This window comes from Perca fluviatilis, chromosome 7 (assembly GCF_010015445.1).
Source record: "Perca fluviatilis chromosome 7, GENO_Pfluv_1.0, whole genome shotgun sequence".
NCBI lineage: Eukaryota > Metazoa > Chordata > Actinopteri > Perciformes > Percidae > Perca > Perca fluviatilis.
In genome coordinates this window covers 22629150-22651474 of record NC_053118.1, presented here as the reverse complement: position 1 = coordinate 22651474, position 22325 = coordinate 22629150, and the positions used below count along the sequence as shown (strand labels likewise).

General features: G+C 40.7%; 2 protein-coding genes across 5 annotated transcripts; both read right to left on the bottom strand.

Moving 5' to 3' along the window:
• Positions 1-87: 87 nt before the first annotated feature.
• On the bottom strand, positions 88-8129 carry LOC120561656 (meiotic recombination protein REC8 homolog). 2 transcript variants are annotated; one of them, XM_039804823.1, is made up of 17 exons: positions 7873-8129; positions 6287-6355; positions 6056-6198; positions 5905-5980; positions 5688-5808; positions 5498-5579; positions 4462-4529; positions 4272-4350; positions 4057-4180; positions 3788-3965; positions 3141-3345; positions 2041-2219; positions 1882-1924; positions 1506-1593; positions 1338-1430; positions 1102-1211; positions 88-664 (listed from the first exon to the last, which is right to left on the bottom strand). In XM_039804823.1, the coding sequence occupies exons 1-17, from the start codon at positions 7926-7928 to the stop codon at positions 561-563; spliced, it is 1818 nt and encodes a 605-aa protein (XP_039660757.1). In that variant the 5' UTR covers positions 7929-8129; the 3' UTR covers positions 88-560. The 2 variants fall into 2 exon arrangements, with proteins under 2 accessions (XP_039660757.1, XP_039660758.1); XM_039804824.1 differs by lacking the exon at positions 1506-1593.
• A 267-nt stretch (positions 8130-8396) lies between these two features.
• On the bottom strand, positions 8397-21858 carry setdb1b (SET domain bifurcated histone lysine methyltransferase 1b). 3 transcript variants are annotated; one of them, XM_039807302.1, is made up of 25 exons: positions 21719-21858; positions 20249-20452; positions 18819-18985; positions 18686-18729; positions 18232-18358; positions 17961-18131; positions 17629-17830; positions 17153-17226; positions 16793-16983; positions 16471-16600; positions 15950-16256; positions 14227-14343; positions 13823-14123; positions 13412-13673; positions 12512-12602; positions 12303-12419; positions 11999-12168; positions 11599-11841; positions 11269-11439; positions 10124-10254; positions 9900-9919; positions 9631-9749; positions 9252-9508; positions 9049-9137; positions 8397-8747 (listed from the first exon to the last, which is right to left on the bottom strand). In XM_039807302.1, the coding sequence occupies exons 1-25, from the start codon at positions 21733-21735 to the stop codon at positions 8630-8632; spliced, it is 3840 nt and encodes a 1279-aa protein (XP_039663236.1). In that variant the 5' UTR covers positions 21736-21858; the 3' UTR covers positions 8397-8629. The 3 variants fall into 3 exon arrangements, with proteins under 3 accessions (XP_039663236.1, XP_039663238.1, XP_039663237.1); XM_039807304.1 differs by having other exon boundaries at positions 11617-11841; XM_039807303.1 differs by lacking the exon at positions 21719-21858 and adding an exon at positions 21429-21676.
• Between the last annotated feature and the right edge of the window lie 467 nt (positions 21859-22325).

Genomic DNA, 22325 nt, shown 5'->3' with positions numbered 1-22325 from the left:
GTTTTGCCACACCTGTCCTGCTCTGCGTGCTACACATACCTTTCAATATACAGTGCATGCTTTCTTTACAGAAATAACTGACAGAGCTCTTCGAAAGTTTTTATTTTGTAGTTCATGTTCAAAGGGACACATAACTTACATTAACCAGAACTTCTGTGCAGCTTAACATGAGGTAATGTCTTTAAAAAAATACAACCATAAAAATAGTTAAAATACTCATCTGAAATCTCATAGAATTAATAAAACTTGTTGGTCACAGTAGCAAAAGGGACAAATGATTTGCTTTTGGAAATTATACAAACCAGCAGGTTTTAAAAACTTCAATAATTTCAAGCATGTCAACAGGTCACACCAATGACAAATCTTATGAAGTGATTAGTAACTAAACATTTGACTTCTATGCATATTTGTCTTGTATGACATTGTTTTAAATCCAGATGTTTTTTCTCTCGGATGAAGTGAACACAGGAAATGTCAGGAACAGACAAATAATCTTCTACCAGACTGAACAATGATGTTTGTTTAGGAGGCTCGTGGGGACTCGAGTGACCGTGTACACATCACAAATTCAGATTCCCCTCTTCGTAGTTGGCTCCAGGTAATATTAATATGTCACCATAAGGCTCGTCCTGCTCCGCACGTAGTTTCCTGGCCGATAAAGTCTCTGCAGACAAGTCACAAACACTGCGTTTAAAACATCCCCTCGCTGTAAATAAACCCACAATTTTACACAAAAAGACCAAGGCAGGGAAAATCTGGATAATAGCTCATGAAAAAATAATTACTAAAACTTTGACTGGAGCTAAATCTGGTTGAAATATCTCTATTTTAAATCCAATTATTTTCCTATGAACTCTTGTACGTGAACCCCGCTGTGTGTTATTAGTCCCTCTGCTCCTACCAGCTCATTATTAAAGCTTCCACTAGTGACACCATTTGGTATTTTCAAAGACCTGACTCAGACTTTCTTCTAAACCGAAGGTCAGATCTCATAACTCACCGACCACACATTTATTAAAGAGCTTTTTGTGTATGCCGTAACATTAATATGACTTCAACACAGGTAAAGGGATGACTGGATAACTGAAACTGATGCCTTACCCAGGAGCCTCTGAAAAATGTTGCTGACAGTTCTGCGGTCGACCTCTGGTGGCAGAAGAGACTGAAACAGCAAAGGTTCTTCTCCATGCTCGGGAAAATCCAGCAGCAGCCTAAACACATGAAAACACAAGCACATAATCATATTCTTATCTCCAAAGTTAACCAAATGGAAAAACAAAAAATCTCGGCTCTGAGTTTCTACTGGTTAGTGATGGCGTTGCGTCCATGGTCATTACCCAGGAGGAAACTCTGCTGCAGCTCTCCCCAGCAACTCGTCCACCGCCTCTGGGATGTCCTGCAGTGTAGAAACAGACCTGGAGACAGCGGACCTGCCAACACACACGCATGTGCACGTTAGCATGACTGCACTCACACACTTCACATATCCTTCTTTGATCACCTACCATTCTTTCTCGGGTGTGAACATAGGGGAGATGATCTCTCGAGACGCCTCCCTTTGGTCGGAGCCCTCCAACGGCAGTGAACCATGTTCTGGACACACACACACACACACACACACACACACACAGACACACACTCATTCTCTGGAGGCTTCCCCTAACCCTTAACCATAAGTGATACATGCCTAACCCTGGCCTCTGACCACAGCCTCACCCCAGGGAGGACACAAACCAATTCAGCTTGTGCTGAATGCCACTGCAGTAGAAACCCATTGAGGAGAACCATTTTACCCCTAGTTAAACACAAACTGGCTGTCCCTGGTCAACTGGTTTGAATCCACATCCACAATCCATAGTCTTCTTTTTACACAAGGGTTACCTGAAATATCCAACTTCTCTGATTCTGCCACATCTCTGGGGACCTACATTCACACACAGACAAACACAATACATTTTTCATCATTTCCCATCTTCTCCCCGCACGAAAAGGCTTCAGATATCGATACCAACAAACAAACAAACAAACATCCTTCCACACCTCCGTCAGGAGCTCAAGTTTCCCCTCTTCTCTTTCGGCGGCCTCAGCCATCTCGCGCTCTCTTTCCTTTTCAGAGTCGGTGGACTCGGGCCCTCTCTGCCCAACCTGCTGGTCCAAGCCTGAGAGAGGCCTAATGGTCGCAGCCCGTCTCCATAGAAACAACACCTCTTCAGGCAAGACTGCAGGGGAGAAATTGCTTTGAGGTTTATTGTTTCAAAAGGTTAGTTAAGTCACATCTTTCCAAATAGCAGTAGGTGCAGATGAGTGTGAGAAGTCTGAGGAAAAAAACTAAAGGCGATAAATGTAATATAAAACTTTATATCGATAAATCATTAGAGCCCTTTAGAGACCCCATCATTAACAGCCTATGATCATTCACATTTTACAATTGGTGCTACTGGGTTGTATTTCACAGGAAATCTGCTGGATTGTTTTATGGTGTAAATAAAAATGTTTTACAGTGCAACACATGAAAAAAGCTGCTGGCCAGTGTTTATGGGAAACATGTAGGATTGCAAAATTCCGGGAATTTTCAAAGTTGGAAACTTTCCATGGGAATTAACGGGAATTAATGGGAATAAACTGAATATTTTTAATATTGCTTGTTATAATACGGTTAGTCCATAACAGGGAACTTAAATGTTGTTGAAAAAACCCAATCTTGCAGCATAATCTTGGTTAAAAGAACCTGATTTAATGCAATTTTAGTTGACTGTCCTCGCTATATTCGTCAATGACATACACGCACGCAGTAATCAGCATAAGCTAGCCTACTACAGGCGGGCTACTATTGAGGCCACACCCACTGCACAGATCATTTCTAGAATACAACATTATACAGCAGATTGAAGCTGATTGAAGACAGATTGAAGACAGTACTGCATTTGAGTCCAAGGAATATATCCCATCCAAATTCCCATAATTTCCAATAATTCCCGTGAAAGTTTCCAAATTGGAATGTTTCCAAAATTCCCCAGCTAAACTTTCCATGGAAAGTTTCTGGAAATTTACCAGAAAATTTCCGCCCCTTTGCAACCCTAGAAACATGGCTGTCAGAAGTGTGAAATGAGCTCTGTATTTTTTCCAGACGTGTTACTGACAGGGCAGGCAGGGATTCTCGAGGAGCTCAGCAGCGGGGCGCATCCTGTGAGAAGGAGGCGGTGCGAACAGTGGACGTCTGGTCTCAAACAGAGGGTTGTCTATCTGCTGCTGCAGCTCCTCCTGGGGGATCTGCGTCTCCGGGTCAAAGAAGATCAGCTGCCTCGTCCTCCTCCTCCTCCTCCTCCTCTCTGGAGGCAGCACATCCTGGGAATGGGAGAGCAGTGGGAAGTAAATTTACCAGAACTTTCCTTCAGCTGTCAAATGTAGTCTGAGTTTCTCTTTATAATAAGAACAACTTTTAGGTTGCCAGGTTGGGGAAAATCCCTTTTTTCATCCCTTCAGCATGACATTTGTTCATTCATCAGGAAAAGCCCTCCAATTGACATTTTAACCACTGGACCTCAATCTATTTAAAGCTATAGTGTGTAGTTTCTGCCGCCCCCATGAGGAATTCTAAGTAATGACATGAGGTCAGAGCATCCACACGATACAAGCCTTCTGTATAATATAACTTTATAACTGTAGACTGAACAAGTTATTAGAAAGTAAAACTCCCAGCACTTTATAAATGTGAGTTTGATTTAAAAGACATTGTGGTGCTTGCACATAAGTTTAAAAAAATAAAAATAAAATAAAAAGCTGTCACCTCTGACTGTAGAGTTCGTCTTTGACGTTCCTCCACTGCAGATGGTGGGGAGGGGAGGACGGGCACAGAGACGGGGGTGACCTGGTCTGAGGGGGGTCCAGGCTTCTCCACGGCCAGGTCTGGCTCTTCCTGAGGCAACAACGTGGCGTGCTCACTGGACAGAGTGGTGGGCTGTAATCTGGCAGACAGGTAGAAACACGGTCATTGTGCGCTTGTGTGGATCTGTGTGTGTCTGTGCTGATGTTTCCATGCAAATCTGGATAATTTACTCGATAGAGGATCCTGTGAGCTCTTTTGTTCTCTGTTTCTCCAGGTCTTCCTCACTTCCGCCCCTTTCCATCTCCGCCTCTTGCTCTCCTGGTGTCACATCTTCTCTTGGCATCTCCAAATCTCCTGTTAGAGAAGGTTTAGGGAAGAAAAAATATAACTATCTCATGTCACCCTTGTCTCACGAGAGAAAGGAGCTCCTAGTTGTAACACGCACCTTCTGGAAAGGTATCCGTTTGGGCCAAGAGGAAGTCAATTGTCTCTGGATGCTGATCGATAAGCTCCTCACCCTCAAACTAGCAGAGAGAAGAAGGAAGAGAGGAGGGAAAGATGGATGCAAGTGAAGACCAGCAGGATACAAAAATGTGTACGTATTTCTTTGCATGAGCTTCTTTTGACAGCTGTACCTCTGCAATAGGGATAGTGAGAGGCTCTGTCTCTCTCAGAGTAATGGCTTCTGGAGTTGCAGTTATGCCTGGGGAAAATATGGGTGACATTAATTTTCTTTTTAAGTGCTCATATTATGCTCATTTTCAGGTTCATAATTGTATTTAGAGGTTGTACCAGAGTAGGTTTATGTGGTTTAATTTTCAGAAAACACCATAGCTCCTCTTTTCACCCTATGTGTTGAGCTCTCTGTTTTAGCTACAGAATGAGGCATCTCACTTCTGTTCCATCTTTGTTGGGAGTCGCACATGCGCAGTAAGTACTGCTAGCTAGTCAGTTGCAGAGCATGAGGGAGTGCCACGCTAGCAGCTAGGCCTTGGACAATTAGGATGATGTTGTTGAAATCAGTCTGCTCTGCCCTGACTTGACCTGACCTAGAGTATCTCTCTGCTCTGTGCTGCTCTGGATTTCTGCCGGAGTTCTGTCTATTCCTGTCACCTGTTGGTATTTCTGTGCATATCACTGCACACAATCCAACAAACTGTACATTTCTGTACGTCTCTCTGTTAAGCTGCACATTAATGCTTATAATAAAATAATCAGGACAGGCCTTGTGTTTTCTCTTTACTTAGCATTTAAAGCATGCTTGCTGTAATCATTCCTTTTGTTTATACTAGACATTAAAGGATATTTTCTTAATGTGTTTCCAAAGTAAGTGAAATCCAGTCCTCCCTCAGTGCACAATTATATTTGGAAGTGTATCTAAAATTGATGTCCGTTAAATGATCAGCTTGATCTACAATGTGCTTTACTTAGTCTTTCTGTTAGTCTAATATTGTATTATCAGTTCAATATAGCCCAAGTTAGCCCTTATTAAATAATATTTTTCTTTTTTTTGTTTCTGCATTTTATTACATTTATCAATTTATCTGGTAATTCATTTATCATTTCAAGAGTTATTTCCTACAGTACATTCTATTTTCTGCTGCTGCAATGACCCACAGCCCTGAAGAGATCACTATATTCATGCCGTTACAGCACATCAAGTCATCCTACCACTGTCTGGTGCAGCAGCAGAAGCTGGACTGGTCATTTCAGGATGCTCAGGAGAGCTTTCTCTCGGATACTCCTGACCCATCTGAGAGAGACAGAAGAGTACAGAGAGTACACTCATTTTATCAGTACTCATATGTACATGATTTCCAATTGTCTGCCAAGTGTCAAATCTCCTTCCTTATTTGGGTACCTGTATCAGTGTATTAGGACTGGGCATGGCCTTTCCCATGTACATCACTCCGAATAAAGGGTCAAGAGCTCCTTCTGTCTCCTCCAGGAGAGACAGGGCATCAGGGTAGTCCAGGGCTTGTCTGAAAGCCAACACGAGGCCCAGCAGCAAGAAACAGGATTGACTTTGTGTTTGTAAGAGCAGACAAATGTGTGAAATGTTGAGCACCTGTTCTCACCTGCCGTGCTCATCCATATCAATTTTCTGGGATGCCCTCTGTTTTAACAGATAGCCCACGATGGACTGAAGTTCAGCTGGAAGGACACAAGATCAAAGTCAAGAACCAGTGCACGTTGTCTCTTTCCTCCAGTCTGTTGACAACTTCTTACCAAGGAGAATAGCACACTGGCGGTGATAGACGAGGATGACGCCATACTGGAGCTGGGAGGAGAGGTAGAGGGAGAAGCGAGGTCGTGGCAGACCAGGCTGAGGGGGTGGTACCTGCTCCAGCACGTAGCTCATGATGTCATCACTGTACGGGCATTAGCTTTATTGTAACTGGACAGATTCACAGTTCAGACAATTGCAAATATGTGACAATGACTAAAATCATTTCTTACCAGGTGCTTTGGACGTTGACTTTTAGGAAATCCCGGCGAGTAACTCTGATGCCTTTTGTAGCAACCAGCCTGAAATGGACACAGAGCATTGATATGATCTTGTTTCATCAGAGCTTTAAGTAATCTGCACTAGCAACCATTAAAAATTGGTATTTAGGTTAGGAGGTCTCTGGTGTAACTAAACCCTCGACAAAAAGCATGCGCACGCACGCACACACAGACGATTTTACTCCCAGCAGCACACTAAAATGATCACATAAGCGCATTATTAAATACAGAATGTGATCAATAAAGGAGCACTGAAGGAGCTCATTTAAGACCCCTACCTATCTTAAACTCCACCCTCTCTGAGAGCCTTCTTTCTAATGCATCTGTGCTGTCTAAAATTGTTTTTTTTATGCTATATTCCTGCTTCACATTAACAAACTGAGAGCTCAGTTTACCATTGTAGGACTATAGCAACTATTCATTTGTGTTTTAAGCCTAAACTGAACAGGATTGTGGAAAAACACGTCTTGCAGGCAAAAATACGTCAGTAATATTTTTTTTTAAACATTTCTTTGATGAGCATATTTTTTCCATTATGTATACAGTGTAATACTGTGCAAAGTGTTGTCTTTTATCCCTTAAATCCTGAATTATTATTTATTAACCCTAACCCTAAAATTTTAAACCTCGGTCAGTCTGCCCTAACAATACTCATGTCACTCAAGAAAATGGGAGTTGGACAAATTAAGAAACACATGAAATAAAGGGTCATATTTGAAACTACAAGCCTACATGCATTTTTTTCTTTCTTTGTCAAAATGTAACCTTTGACCTTTACCTCATCTTCAAAGCTGTTGTCTTCTGTTAAAAAAAAGAAGAAAAAAAAAGCCTTCAAAGGCTTCTTAGATTTATTGTTTTGGCTGCAGTGTCAATGTTGCCAGATAGTTATCTCTGATGCACCTGCACTCTGGGCTTCTTTTTTTTCTTTTCATACTGAGCATGTCCTAATGTGTATGCTCCAAAAGTGTGCGTAGTTTATATGATGGAGAATCTGAAATCTAGGTTTTAAATAGGGGAAAACGTTAAAATATATTAAAAACTCACTAAGAAAAAAATAGTTCGTCGGTTGTACGCGCTGGACAATTCTTCACTTAGAAACAAAATGTCTAAAGTAAAGTGTATCCTACCTTAAAACGCCTTTAACAGACCAAGGGAAACATGTATGCATCTCAGTCAATCTTTACATTAATTATTAAAGTGTTTTTGCCACTTCATTGATAAGTAGGGTCTTTACTTAAAGAGATTAAAAGGAAGATTGGGCCACACACTCTGAAGTTTGAGGGACGATGGCGAGGCGTTAAGGTGGATTTTTAATGGTTGTATTATTTCAAAAATGTACTATACTTTTAATTAATAAACCAGCAGCGTTGAAGTAGAGTCTCTTAAAAAAAACTTAAATCAATTATAAACCTAGTTTGAGCGATTAACCATTAATAACAGGCTAATAATCCCTCAAAAACGTAGTACGAGTAGCCATTTTATAACTTCACCAGTTAAACTAAATCGGTTTAAAACAGTAAATGGAAGATTTTACTCACCAGATTGTAGAAAAACATCCTGTATGCCGCTTCAAAACTGTAGGGTAGTAAAACATTTTAGAAAATCTTTCGGAAAATTGATTAAATAGCTGATGAATTGCAGATATTATTCTAGATCCGAGCGGGTTTGGTCCAACGTGTGAAAGCAGATGAATGTTTATTTTAGTTTCAGAAGGCGATTGGTCAGCTACTGTGAGCTACTGAAAATAAAGCCTGGTCTTTTTGCTATTAGATAGGCTATATTCAGAAATGTAATATTCCGGTAATACATTCTATTTAAGAGAATAGAAAAACAGTAATAACATAATTACATAATGTATTTTTTCCAGATAATGCTTGTGCAGCAATAAATATTATATACTGTGATGAAAATATTATAATTATGTATTTGTGAACATACCTACATCATTTCATCACAATCTTTTCCATAATAATGAAACTGGTTCACCTTGAAATTCTACCATTTCTCTTGGCCATGGCCTACTGTATGTTGTTTCACAAAAGAGCAGCTGTGGGAGCTTTGATTCATTGAAGAAAGTTGCATTTTATTAAGATGTAAAGTAAATTGTCATGGATAAAATGAGACAAATCAGGAAAAATGTTCATATTTAAAAAAAAAAGGGCAACAAAACAACAGTAATAAAATACATAAGTCAACTTAAAAATACACAATAAAAAAAAAGTTACAGTGTTGAAACGGCTTCTCTAAGTTTCCTAGAAACACAGCAGAGGCAGTGAAGTCCATGATGGCTGCAGATCACAGCAGTCTTCCTCTGCACTCAGTGGATCCGCAGCAGCAGAGCAGCACCTTCCCCTCCACACTGCCCACCTCATAGTTGTAGTCCCAGGTCAGCTCTGTGCCGGCCCGGATCCGCCTACACCAGGACACAAGCAGGCAAGTGAGTGAAGGACAAAAGCTCATCCATATGTCAACATCAAGACAATACAGTGCATTGATTCCTACATTAATGATTGCCTTCTCCTGGACTTATAGCTAGAGCTGCTACTGTATAAAACAGGTTGATGTGATCACTTCCTGGTTAAAAGCTTACTCTTTGGAGGTTTCTTTCCGGTCTAAACACCCCATTAAACCTAGCATCATTCTCCTACGGCTCCTGAGGTTGACAAAAACTCATAACGCAATCTAATTAAATTAAAATTGGTTTCAAAACTCACTTGCTGGCAAAAAATGCCACCCAGGGAAACCTCAAGTCATGTGTGTCCACAAACACATTCTGGACAAAAAGGTTAGGACTACAGCTGTGCTGTAATACAAAGAAGACACAGAGATGATAAAATAAAAGATAAATACATAGGGACATAATTAAAGTGACATCAAACGGTCATACACTGAGATCCTGTAATCCACACACACTTACATTTAGGTAACGCCCAAGGTTTCCTTCCAACTTGGCATCAATGATGTAGCAGGACTCCTCGCCATCAAAGAACAGACGGGTGCTTTTGAGAGTGTTGTCCCCGCCTCCCCCAGACTGCCTCTGCTGTCCTGTTTTTCCTCCCTGCCCCCCCGGCCCTCCCCCGCCTCCAGGTGCACCTGTTTTCACCATCATCCCGTGGCCGCTCTTCAGGGCGATGCCGCGTGTAGATTTCACTGCTACCTGCTTCTTAGTCACGCCTGAGCCAGAACAGCAGCAGCAGCAGGACCAAGACAATACAAAAAGTGACAACAGTCAAAACCATGCGGGCATTATAAGTGTGGTGTAAATTCACTTGTTTTGTGCCTTCTCTTCTCCTCACCCGTGGGGACTTTCTCTCTCTCCTTGTTGTCGTCAGATCCAGAGCTGATGGTCTGAACGTCATCGCTGTCAGAAACAGTCATCACATCCTGCTTCTTCCCCGTTTCTGACTTCACTTGGCTGCAAGAAACAGAAAAATTAATCTTAACAGCAATCTTACATGTTACGTGACGTTATCGATTGCAGAGTTGCCGAATTATTGTTACATAAAATGTGTTTAAAATCTGGAAAACCTAAATATCTAAGCATATTTTGGTAAGTCCAACACACCTCTTGCTGTCTCCAGATTCCTGTGATGGAAAACAGAAAAGGGTTATTGATAATTGTGCAAGACAATCATAATACAAAATGAGAGCCATCTTTTACTATCTATCCTCTTACAAAAAGATAACAGAGGTCTGATGAGGACAAGCAGCAGGGTTACGTTTAAATTTCTCTGTGCACACAGAGCCCACTTCCTTGAAACATTCTTACTTTATCTCCTCTGTACTCACCTTCTTCAGACTCTGGCTGGTGAGCCAGGAAGCCACTTTGTTTTTCCCCATCTCCTCTGGCATGGACAGCGGCTTCTCATCATCAGTTCCTTTGGCTGATGCACTCAATCCATCTTTACTGTCTTGACTCCCTGGACCAGGAAGGAGAGAGGTGTGTGAAAACACAAAACAGTAATCTCAAAAAATCTGAAAGCATAACATAAATGCAATGTGAGTGAAACGGTTTTGGATTAGTAAAGCAAGTAGAAATTATTTTCATCATCAATCTATAATATTTTTGAAATAACTAATTAGCCATTTAATCTACATACCGGCATATTTAATTTCAAATGATATTCAAAGCAATTATTCAAAATGTTTGGAAATGCACTTATTCGGTTTCTCGCTCTTCATTAGAAGAGAAGATCAATACTGCAATGTCTGTAAAGTAAATGGGGCTGGAGCCAGAGGCCTGTTAGTTTACCTTAGCATAAAGACTGGAAAGAGGGGGAAACAGCTAGCCTGGTTTTGAACAAATGTAACAAAATCTGCCTATCAGCTCCTCTAAAGCTCACTAATTAATAGAGGTGTTGAAATGAATCAAATAATCGATGCATCGAATCGTGGACATGGACGATGCTGCATCGATAATCGGCAGGCTCATAATCTATTATTTCGGTTTACAATTTAATGTAGACCTAACAACATTTCTGTTTACATATTCGGTTATGTTTTGCACATTCAGGAAGTGCCATGTGCTCAGTGCTGTAATTTTATGTATCCAATTTATTTAGTATTAGAGAACTGCAAAAGGTTTTGTTTTTTAAGCTTGAAAAGCTATGAATTAAATATCCTGCATGGCTTTAATAGAAAAATGTATTTGACATCGATATATCGAATCAAAGACATGATAATCATAATCGAATCGGGAGATCAGTGAAGATTCACAACTCTACTAATTAACACGTTATATCTCATTTATTTTATTTGTACAAAAAAGTTGTGGTTTTAAATAAATGTGCCAGGCTATTTCTTTACCTTTATCGATAATTTAATCAAACCCGCCTCAAATTAATATATTTCCCAAAAATGCCGAACTGTTCCTTTAAATAAAAACTCTGAACATTGACCTCTTCCCACACCTCCTAACGATGCCACCAGCTCACCTTCCTTGTTGCCCTTGGCCTGACCACGTGTGGTGTAGCTCCTCCACACAGAGCTAGAAGAGAAGTAGTTTTCCTTCACAAACGTGTCGTCTGAACTGTCACTTTCATCTTCACTTTTTGAATCCTTGTCCTCATCGTCATTGCTGTCTCCTGATGAGCTTGGGCTTTGGGCTGCGACAGATTTAAAAAAATAAATAATAATAATAATAATAATAATAATAATAATAATGTGGAGAAGGAGGAAGATAAAATGTCAGCTTGGGTCAAACGTACACACCACAGAGAATCTCCCCAGGTCCATTGGACCAATAGAACACTTTGATATCTCACCTTTTGACTTGGACTCACCCTTTTTGGGCGGTCTCCCCACAGGGTTAGATGATACTAAAGCGGATGGTTGGATTTTTAACCTCGTCATGTCCACGCCGCTCCCCTCGCTGTCCGAACAATGAGCCTCGCTCTCATAGCCCTCTTTGAAGTTCTCCACACTCTCTATATGGTCAAGGTTGGCGAAATATTCATCACCCATCTCTAGACCTTCTTTGTCGGCAAAGTCATCGGTCAAGATTTTACCTGGTAAATTAGAAGAGAAAGGGGGGTCACTTTGCAATCAAATCATCTATTGTTGCATGGTAAAAAATTAAGTCATGAGGATGTCTGCATGTGTGCATGCTTTCCATCACCCATGTCGTTAAAAAACATTCCCATAAGTCTGTTTCCTTTTTCTCACCAGCATAGATGCAGACAAAAGAGCCCTTGGCCACGTCATCCAGACAGCGGATGCCCCAGCCTTTGTTTTGGGTCTTGAAGAGCTGGAGACGCACCTGCAGGCCGTGCTGCACCAAACGGTTGGTGCACATCTGAGCACAGCATTTGCACCGCTTATTACACTCGTAGATCCTGAGAGAGAGAGAGAGAGAGAGATTAGACAACCAAATTAGCCGTTATATTCTAAAGTAAATATCTGCTTGTGAGAATATGAGGATTAAGAGTAAATTAGTCTCTCTGTAGAGTGAGGATATGCAATGTCTGACCCTGTGGGGAGACACTCCTCTAATCGTTTGTGGAAATATCCAGCATTTGGGTTGATCTGTGCCCCCGGTGTACAACCTGTAGCCTGAAGGGTCAGCTGGTGGCAAGAGCATTTCGACCTGTAACAAAAGACACAAAGAAATGTGTTCAGGATATAAACAGTCGGAGAAATATGAAAAATGATGGGTCACGGGTAAACAACTTCACTAACTTGTCTCGACAGCCGTCGGTGCAATCACACCCAACCAGGAAGTCTGGACTGGTGTTGATGTATACTCCATCTTCAGGAATACGCTCTTTACCTTGAAGAAAAGAGAGGAAGCAATAAATCAGACCAGAGGGATTTTTCAAAGGAGGTAGGGGCAGCAAAAGTCAGCTATATAGATAGGTAATCATTTTTGATTGATTTTGATGTCTTTCTGCACATAAGATCTGCAGTTGAAGCAGGAAGCTAAATGTTTACAAAAAAAGCTCTCCGGAAACTAAAAGCAAGTTAAACGAATAACAAAAACTATATAAAAAAAACGTAAAAATCAATAGAGGAGCAACAAGGGGATCAAAAAGAAATGAATGAGGAAAAAAAAAAAAAATCACCATGTTTTTTTTTTTATTCAACAATAAAAAAATCTTTCTTTAAGTCCTGCTGTGACAAATTTATTTGCAGAATGTTTAGATGTACTCATATGGACGAACTACATGTATCAATACACCTACTAGAAAAAAAACTAATGTCAGGATAAGACTACAAAATTTCAGCCTACCTAACGCCGGGTGTTAGAACATAAATGAGCGTTGAGCACATCTACCGTGTCTCTCGGCCAAGTCACAGCAAAAAAATTACTCCACTGATTTTGCATTGCACTCCTATAACATTGTCCCGATGGACAGACCCAACCAAGGCATTTTAACAAATGTTATGCAGTTTTCTCTGGAGCCACAAAAGGCTTCATGTGACTTTTTTAACATATACAGTTGTACTCTCCAAGAAAACACACTTTGATCTGTGGTGTTCCCCCTTTTTTGGCTTAATCTGACAAAATAAATATTTTGTAGTCTGATCCTGGCCCAAATTAATCTCTCCTTTGTTATCACACCTCAATGTTATTCTTACTGTAAGCTACTTTAGGAGGCGGGGTGGAATCGATCTCGTTGACGCAGGAGAGTGGGATATCCTCCCGTCCACTAGTGATGTCGGGAATGTAATAGACTGGCCTCTGTGGCTGGAAGGGCCGGTCCACAAGCACGTAGGGGTCTAGACAGAACATCTCTAAGAATATAAAGTCACAGCGAGTCTGGAAGAGGTAGTGCTGGATCTCTTCCATGTTACGTAGACAAAGCCCACACGGAGCCTTGTAAATCACGTGGAAGGACATCTGAGAGGTAGAGGAGACAAGAGTTGTACAATTCAGTTTAATTGCAAGGATGCGAATGAGTAGAACTGAATATTTTAAGGATAGGGAGTAACTCTAGCTAAGTGCTTCAAATATCCACAACCTTTATTTTACTCTTCCTTCAAATTTACCTTGCGGTTGACTTTGCGTCGTCCCGTCATGCGTCTGAAATCGTACAGTAAAGGTGTGAGGAGGGGGTTCTTTCCTCTGTGCATGTCTGATCTTGCAGGTCGGACGCGATTCAGACAGGCGGGCTGACAAGTGTGTGCCAGGTAGAAGATGCGGTCCGTTGGGGCACGGTACGCGGGCTGATGTGGGATAATGGCTGTGGTGTGGGTCATAGGAGCGGGGCCGGGAGCCAGAGAGGGCAGTCTCTGATACGGCTGTGTGAAAGTGGGCGTAGCAATATTTTGGACACTCAACATTCTTCCACTATGGATGGACAAACAAAAGGCAAAGAGAAAAAGATCACGTTTAACAGCGCAACAGTGTCACAAGTAGCAACTTATTAAACCATACAAGAATGCGGACTCACCCAGAGAGGTTGCTGGGACTGGAGGAAAGAGACTGCTGAATGATCTTGGAGGCATGAGTGCCTCCCACACCAGGGACAAACGGAGAAGTACTCTTCTTTGCCATCTGATGTTTATTGCTTGAAGACAGCGAGGAGAGAAACAGACAGTCAATTTTAAAAAGTCTCCACTTCCTCTCAAATCGTCAGTTTATCAATTTACCAATATTTTCTAATAAATAAAGCATTAAACTAACATGTAATGTGAAAGAGCTTAAGGTTTTCTGATTTCCACCAGGAACCAAAAACACAACTCCAAATGAATGTTAATGTTGCTCTGTGTCTGTTAAATGTGTATTGAATTGAATGTGTAACTAGGCAACTGTTGCTAACAAGTTTGCCTTCATTAAAAAGTCATAATAGGTCAATGTTGTGTTTTCAACTTGTTGTGATGCTCCCAAGTGGCCAATCACATAAATTAATGCAGATTTGAGATGGTGGTAAAGACACCATCTCAAATCTGCAGTCTCAAAAAAGCAGTGTTGCGTGGCTGGGTTGGATCAGTAGGGAGAGCATGCGCACATATACTGAGAGGCTTATGCCTCGACGCAGAGGACTACAGCTCGAATCCGACCTGTGACGATTTCCTGCATGTCTTCCCCCTTTCTCACCTAGCCGTCCTATCAATTTTTTTTTTTTAAAAGCAGTGTTGTGCTGCCCCTTTCTGGTGGAAAATATCAAGCCTGTTCCATCTCTTACCAGCAGCAATGGGACCAGTGTGAATTATCATCAAGTCAGATTAATTTCCACTTTCTTTCAAAGGGACTGAAGTGGTAGAGGAGTATAAATACTTAGGAACAATAATAGATGCTAAGCTATCATGGAACACCAACACTGATGCCATCTATAAAAAGGGTCTGCAGCGACTGTATTTTATGCAGAACCTGAGACAGTTCAGAGTAGAAAAGACATGATGGTCCTTTTCTATCGCTCTTTTGTTGAGAGTATTTTGACTTTCTGCTCCACTGCCTGGTACTTGTCTTTGTCAGTGACAAATAAAAGTAAATTACACAGGATAGTTAACATGGCAAGATTGCTGGACTTCAGTTAATTTCTTTGACCATGATCTACGAATCTAGGGTAGTGAGGAAAGGACAAGCTATTTGCGGTGACGGGCTACATCCCCTATTCCAGGCGTATGAGGTGCTGCCATCAGGCAGAAGATATAGAGTGCCGTCCTTACAAACCAACCGGGCTCGCAAATCATTCACTCCTACCAGCATTACACTACTAAATAAATTAGGGAAAATAACTTGATCCTTTCTGGGTAATAATACTGCATACGGTATAATATTAAAATGCCACTGATGATGATGCACCTTACTGTTGATAGCCCATTGGTGTTAATGACACTGTACTTTGCTAATTTTTTATTTAATGATGTGGAGATATTCGGGATTGTGTATTGTGTTTGTGCGGGGGGGAAGGGAGGGGTTGGTGGTCTTGTTGTTGTCCGTTGTCTACGGTCTGTTGTCTGTCTATTTCATGAGCTGTATGGTGCAAGATGAATTTCCGAAAGGATCAATAAATGTCTATCTATCTATGCTAGAGAGTGTTTCATCAAAAGGTAAATAATTCCACAGCTTCAGCTTTATTTTGCAAGATATACACCTTTGAACAAAATGTCTTTAGTAGTTTTAGTGCTATTAGTGTTAGTACATGTATATGTTCAGAAAGTATCACTTACTCAACACGTAGAGGCTGTGGGGGCTGAAGAGGTTGAGGAGGCTGAAGCGTCTGTTGGGTTTGTTGGGGCTGTTGGGGCTGTTGAGGCTGTTGAGGCTGTGGGATTTGTTGGGGCTGTGAGATTTGTTGTGGCTGTGGGATTTGTTGGGGCTGTGGGATTTGTTGGGGCTGTGGGGGCTGAGGACGCGGTTGATATTGTGGTGTCTGTGAAAGCTGGCTGGGTGAGGCCTGCAGCGTTTTGACCGGAGAGGCACCAACTTGTCCGTCACTGGTGTATTGAACTACTGGGCCTTTACTCCTCAACGCCCCTGGAGATTGAAATAGACATTGAGAAACGGAGGGAAAGTTCAATGACTAAAAGTACACATGAATGAGTGTGCTAAAACACTGTATTAACAGAAAGCCTATAAAAAGTTTATTTTATATATATTTTTCAAATGTTCTTCTTTTAAAATACAAAATCACGGTGGTGGAAATGGGCCTCTCTGACACTGATTTAAGGTTCAAAATGTACAACGTTACCCATGTTAGGTCGTGTCCGCTGCTGGCCAGCAAGCTTCTTCTCCTGGGTGTTGGCGGTGGTCATCTTCAGGTTGAACATTGGCTCTAACCTGGTAGAGCCTCTATAAATCCACTCACTCCTCTTGTCATCCTGATCAACACAAACCAACAAAAGGAAGTTTACTCTCTGTCAACTGCTGTATTGATGAATCGACTATTATTCAGCACATTTGTTTAAACTGATGTCGAAACTGGCAATAAACGGGAACCCTTGTGTTCTTTTTAAACAGCTGTCCAACTAGGTGAATGATTTGTTTTTTCTCAATTTCTTACACTGACATACCAAAAAGAGGATCTTGACCAAGCTTCCATCCACCTCCTCCACTTTGCTCCTCCACCAAGTTCCCTCCCACTCTGTCTTGATGATCTGTCCAACTTTTAGGAGCACCATAGGCCTGCTGGGATATGCAGTGATGTACTCCTCGATGAAGTCTCGACACGATGCATCCTCTATGTCCTCCCAGGTACGCTTTACTGTATAAAACAAGCATAAACTCATTCTTTTATTCATTATTACCAAAAATTGGCTCTCAAAATTTCCAACCAAAAACACAGCAACATTTTACAGCTGTGTAATAGGTATAATTTACTGGGTTTTACAGATTACAAGAGAGAAAGAGAACATAAGGAAATTGACACTTACATGGTCGGCAAACTGGGTGGAGCTCAGGTAGTGTCACATAGGAAGCATAGCCATCATCAAAGAATATCAAGAACCTGAAACACGTACAACAAAGATTAACTACAGCCTGACCAATTCATTGTTACATACATACACACACACATATATACATACATACATACACACACATATATATATATTGTCCACCAGTGAGCTCTGACATGTTTATTATTATTATTAAGTGTAAAAAGTCCCACTCACTACATATCACAGGCGTAATTCTTTTCTAACAAAATTTAAGGGAACAAAAATGTTCATGTCATGCATTTATTTTAAAAATTAATAAAGGCCAATATATTGTCAATATATCTGATTTTGTAGCTCTTGATATTGGCCTCACAAATACAGTTTTGGTAGGGTTCTACCATTAACACATAGTCATGCTAATAACAGCATCCCCACCCTTAGTTTACCCACTCTTTAGCTTTGTTGCCCACCTCATACGATTTTTGTTGTTGGGCATCTCTGCTACTATTCCAGCATAGAGCCACACCAGGTTGCCGTCCTTGTACTTGGCGACTACACGAGCCCCGACATACAGAATCTCCAGGGTGGGGTTATACTCGAAAGCCACATGATTTCCAGACAGCAGACTCTTTCCTTTATCAAACTTCACTTTATACTTGAATATGCCATTTCCTGAATATAGACAGAGGATGTGTTGTGATAAAGATGGCAGATCAGGAAAATTCAAGCACAGAATACATAAAATAACCAATAATATATAAAGGAAACCTTAATTTGTTAAAAGTTGTTTTTGGTTACACACCGGCAGGGTGAATAGCAACGAGGGCGCCTCTGTGCCATGTCTTGGTGCGTTTCTTTCCCAGAATGGTCATCCCAACTCTGAGCTCATCTTCTGTTATGTTTGGGTTGGGCTGGGTCATGGACTGAGATGGAACCTGGGATACAAACACTGCTGGCACTGAAGCCTGAGTAGCTGGAGGGTAAGAAAAGCCATACATTCTGTTAGCATCAAATATACTTTCACACAGGTATGATGCATGTAACATTACCTAAGGAGGTATGTGTGTGCTCACCTGACTGGGATGGAGGCTGTGATGGAGATCGGAGCAATGGAGCACCTAGTGAAGGCTTGTTGACAATTTGGACCAACTTCTGCACCTGCTGGGAGGCTTTCTGTAGCGCTGTGGAGACCTCTTTTAACTGGTAAAATAAATAAACAGGACATCATCGTTTAAAAAAAAATCAAATACATCAAAATTGATTGATTCAAAGTGGAATAGTAGATGTTAAAGACACTGCTTACTTGTATGTTCTTGTGGCATAGAATATCTCAAGATAGCACAGGTTTTAACAAAGGTAGGGTAGGCCGTATGATTCAACTTACCGCGAGATGGGCCAGAAAGTCCAGAAAGGCTACAACAATATTTCAACACCTCTAAACTCCACTCAATCAGACAGCCCACAACAAACATTTAGCAATGAAGTGTAGATACATATCAATACAATGAAGCGTTCTATTGTTCTTACCACTGGATCTTTGCCAGGAGTGACAGGCATCTTTGGAGGAACCACTGAAACATTATAAAGAACATATTTAATAACCTGGTTGTTTTTAGGTCGTAGTAGCAATGAAATTGTAACTGAAAGTAGTATGACTTACAACAGCCAACAGCAATGACATCATCGTCGTCATCATCGTCTATCTCGATGACCTCAGAGAACAACTTGCCACCTCCACCCCCCTCATCCTCTGAACTGCTCTCTCGGTAAACGAGACCGTTCTTCTTATACGTGTCCTTCACAAGCTTCTCACACTCCAATAAGGATCTGAGGAAGAGTGTGGAGAGAAAATGTAAGCCCTAAAGAACCAAACAAAAACTGTACAATCAGGGGTGCACCGATCCTTCACCGGTGGATCAGTATCCACACTAAGCAGGTTGTGTATCGGCCATGATGTGACCGATCCATTAAATACAGTTTCTTCATCAATGTATGAATTCTGTGTTTCCACTTTATTCATTAAGTAACAGCAGATTCAAATTGTTCTTTTAGTGCTATTGCAATACCTGGCCTCGTTTCACCTTCCATAAAAATTACTCCCAGCAGTTTCACACATTGAGGTTTACAGATTTCAAATTTTGGCAAAACTGAGTTGAAGTATTGTAATCTGTGTCAGGAGAGAAAAACGCTTTGTTGCATCTCTCTCTCTCTCATTTACTGTCATCCCCCAAATAGCGTTATCCAATAAAGGAATAAAATGCCTTCATGAACACAGCCCACTGTCACACATTACACCATGGATTCTTGTCATCAGTTTAGCAGAAAATGTGAAAAAAAATCTGACTGTGCTTTACAAAATAAAATTTACATGATGCACAACGTGATGTAGTTTAGGCTAAATAATATTCATAAAAACAGAGAAATATTTTAGTTTCCATTATGAAAAGTTAAAGAGGTACAAACAATGTCATCATTTGTAGCACTAGCAGAGCCACATCCAATGGATGTTGTGTGCACTAAATGATTGGCTCTATGTTCTTGTTAAAAACCTATGTCAGCTTGTTATGGTGTGCTTGAAGCTGACGTCCATGATGTTTTGTTGTAGAATTGTTGATCTGTCCGTTTGCTTCGTCAATGCTACCTGCTACATTTTCCTTTTATATAGTAGCTGATTCGAACAGCTGACTTTTACACAATTATCCACAACGTCCCCATTTGTCGTATAAACTTCTACAAAGTACACTCAAAGTGCCGTTAAAGAATGTGCATGTTCTGAACAGTGGTTCTACATGTGTTAACTTTATAAATCATGCCTGTGTATGATAGTGTCGCCAGGTTTACCTTCACCTAACAGTCCTCAAAACTTTTAAACGGATAAAGAGACTTTCCAAGGTGTACATTAACAAAAATGCAGCACAATTACCCACATAGTATAAATGCTAGCAACTGATAAGATATATAAAAATAATAAACACTAAAATACAGAAGAGATATATCCTTGTAAAAATATTGTATATAGACTAAAATCACATGACTAAATAAATCAAATAAACAGACTTTGGGAAAAAAAATTCTAAGATGTCTACTTACTTGTTGGCATCGGTAAGAAGCATGTCCGTCATCGCCTCCTCTTCTTCTTTCTTTTCTACCCATTCTTTCAGCTCTGTCAGCTGAGCCTTTTTCTTCTGCACAATCTCGCTCTTATCCACGGCATCGTCAATCCACTTCTTCAGCTCATCCAAAGAAATGCCCAGCTCTTCCTCGAGATTGGAGTCCCAGCTATCCACTTCCATTCTGAGGAGTTAACATAATTTGAAATACCTACACAAGTCTTTTAAGTCTAATTCTGAAATGATTAATTGCACAGCAAATTGTTGTTTAAAAATTACTACTCTATCAGTCTACCACTACTGCCAATTTGTTACCCGTACAATTTACATTTCAGGATGTTTTGTTGCTGTTGTTGCTATCAGCATGTCACTTGGCAGCCAAAGCAACAGAATAGAAGTAGGACTTTCATTTATTTGATCACCTTTTTGTAAATATATCCTAATACTCCTAAAGCAATTAATTAATTAATCAATTATTTGATAAAAAAAAAATTTACCTCTGTTGTTGTTGCTTTTTTTTAGCACATTTAGAGAGTTTGATCTGATACACAACACTGAAAGACAAGTTTACTGACAGCAGTATGCAGTATGATTATTTTATATGTGATTTAACATACCCTTCCATCTATATTAATACCATAATGATGACTCCTAACATATCGCTCAGCCCTAGTTGTAACCCTGCTTGTAATGTCTGCAAATACTCATGAGAAATGTGTGCTGATATTTGTCAGTCATCAATTCCAAGAAAAACTTTTTTTTTTTTTTTTTTTTTTTTTTTTTTTATTTAAAATAAAAACAACAACAGGGGGCAGGGACAACAACATACTTTTTGTTTTTTTTTGGGGGTTTTTAAAAACACCCCACCCCCGCCCCCACAACACCCCCCAAAACCACCGCTTCCACTATTTCAGCATGAATAATAATGCTGATACCATTTGTTTACCCAAGCACATAGAGGCTAACTGTTCTCCCAACCTAAAACAAATGCGAAAAAACGTAGAGCTGCTACTGATGTGGCACATGGCTATTATATACTTAAAATAACAATTAGTCAGTGTAAATGTAATCTTGACGCTGCAAGAATCCGAATTGGAGAGTCGCCTGCTACTGCTTAGCACAACAACGGACAGTTTATAGGCAAAATAATGTTAAATTACCTGGATATTTTCCGATTTAATCTCGGCAGACAGAGTAACTGCTAGTTTAACCCACCATAACTTAACTGGTACTTTATTGAGAAAAATCTGGGCGAGCAGAGCAGCTAAAAGACATCAAATTGAAGCCTACAACAGCAGACTAGCTCGTTAGCCTAGCATTAGCATGGAGAAAGTCTATCTCTTGACTGACTGGTGCAGGTGTCTGGAAAACAAACAGCATGGTGTCATCTGGTGTCCACAAAGACACATCACACGGTGAACTTAATTAAGAGACAGCACTCAACACTCACCCATCGCTGCTTTCCATCCTGTCTGCTCGCAAACATAAGGTTAGCTAGCTAATGCTACCCGCCAGTTAGCTACAATAAGGAGTGCATGCTTTGCTTTCCAGTGTATTCGGAGTGGGCGGTGTTGGGCTCTGTGAAAGCTCCGCCCACGCGGTTTATCCAGGTATTTCAAATCGTGCAAATGTGCGAGGATGATGCTGAGGACAGAGCGCCTACATTTCTCTTCATAGGATTGTTGTTGTTAATGCCCGACGAGGTGTCCATTAATACCAACTTATCTCTCACTCAGCTCATAGAACCCTTTGGCTCAGGCATCTACAGCTACGACCCAGAAAGCTAACGTTATGCTAGCAAGATTCAAGGCACTGAAGGAACACATTGGAAATAACAGATTCACATTTTCTTTTTCATTTAATGTAGCGCATTAATTTAGAGCGGTAAACAAATCAGTTTCACTAGAACTCGTTAGTAGGAATATCACGTTTTAATGGACAACCTGTAGCCAATCAGAATTGGGTATTCATCCAGACCGTGGTATAAGGTCTTTTATCCAACAATGTCATGGTCAAGAATACTGAAATAAATGTACTGCCAACACATTTAATAACAG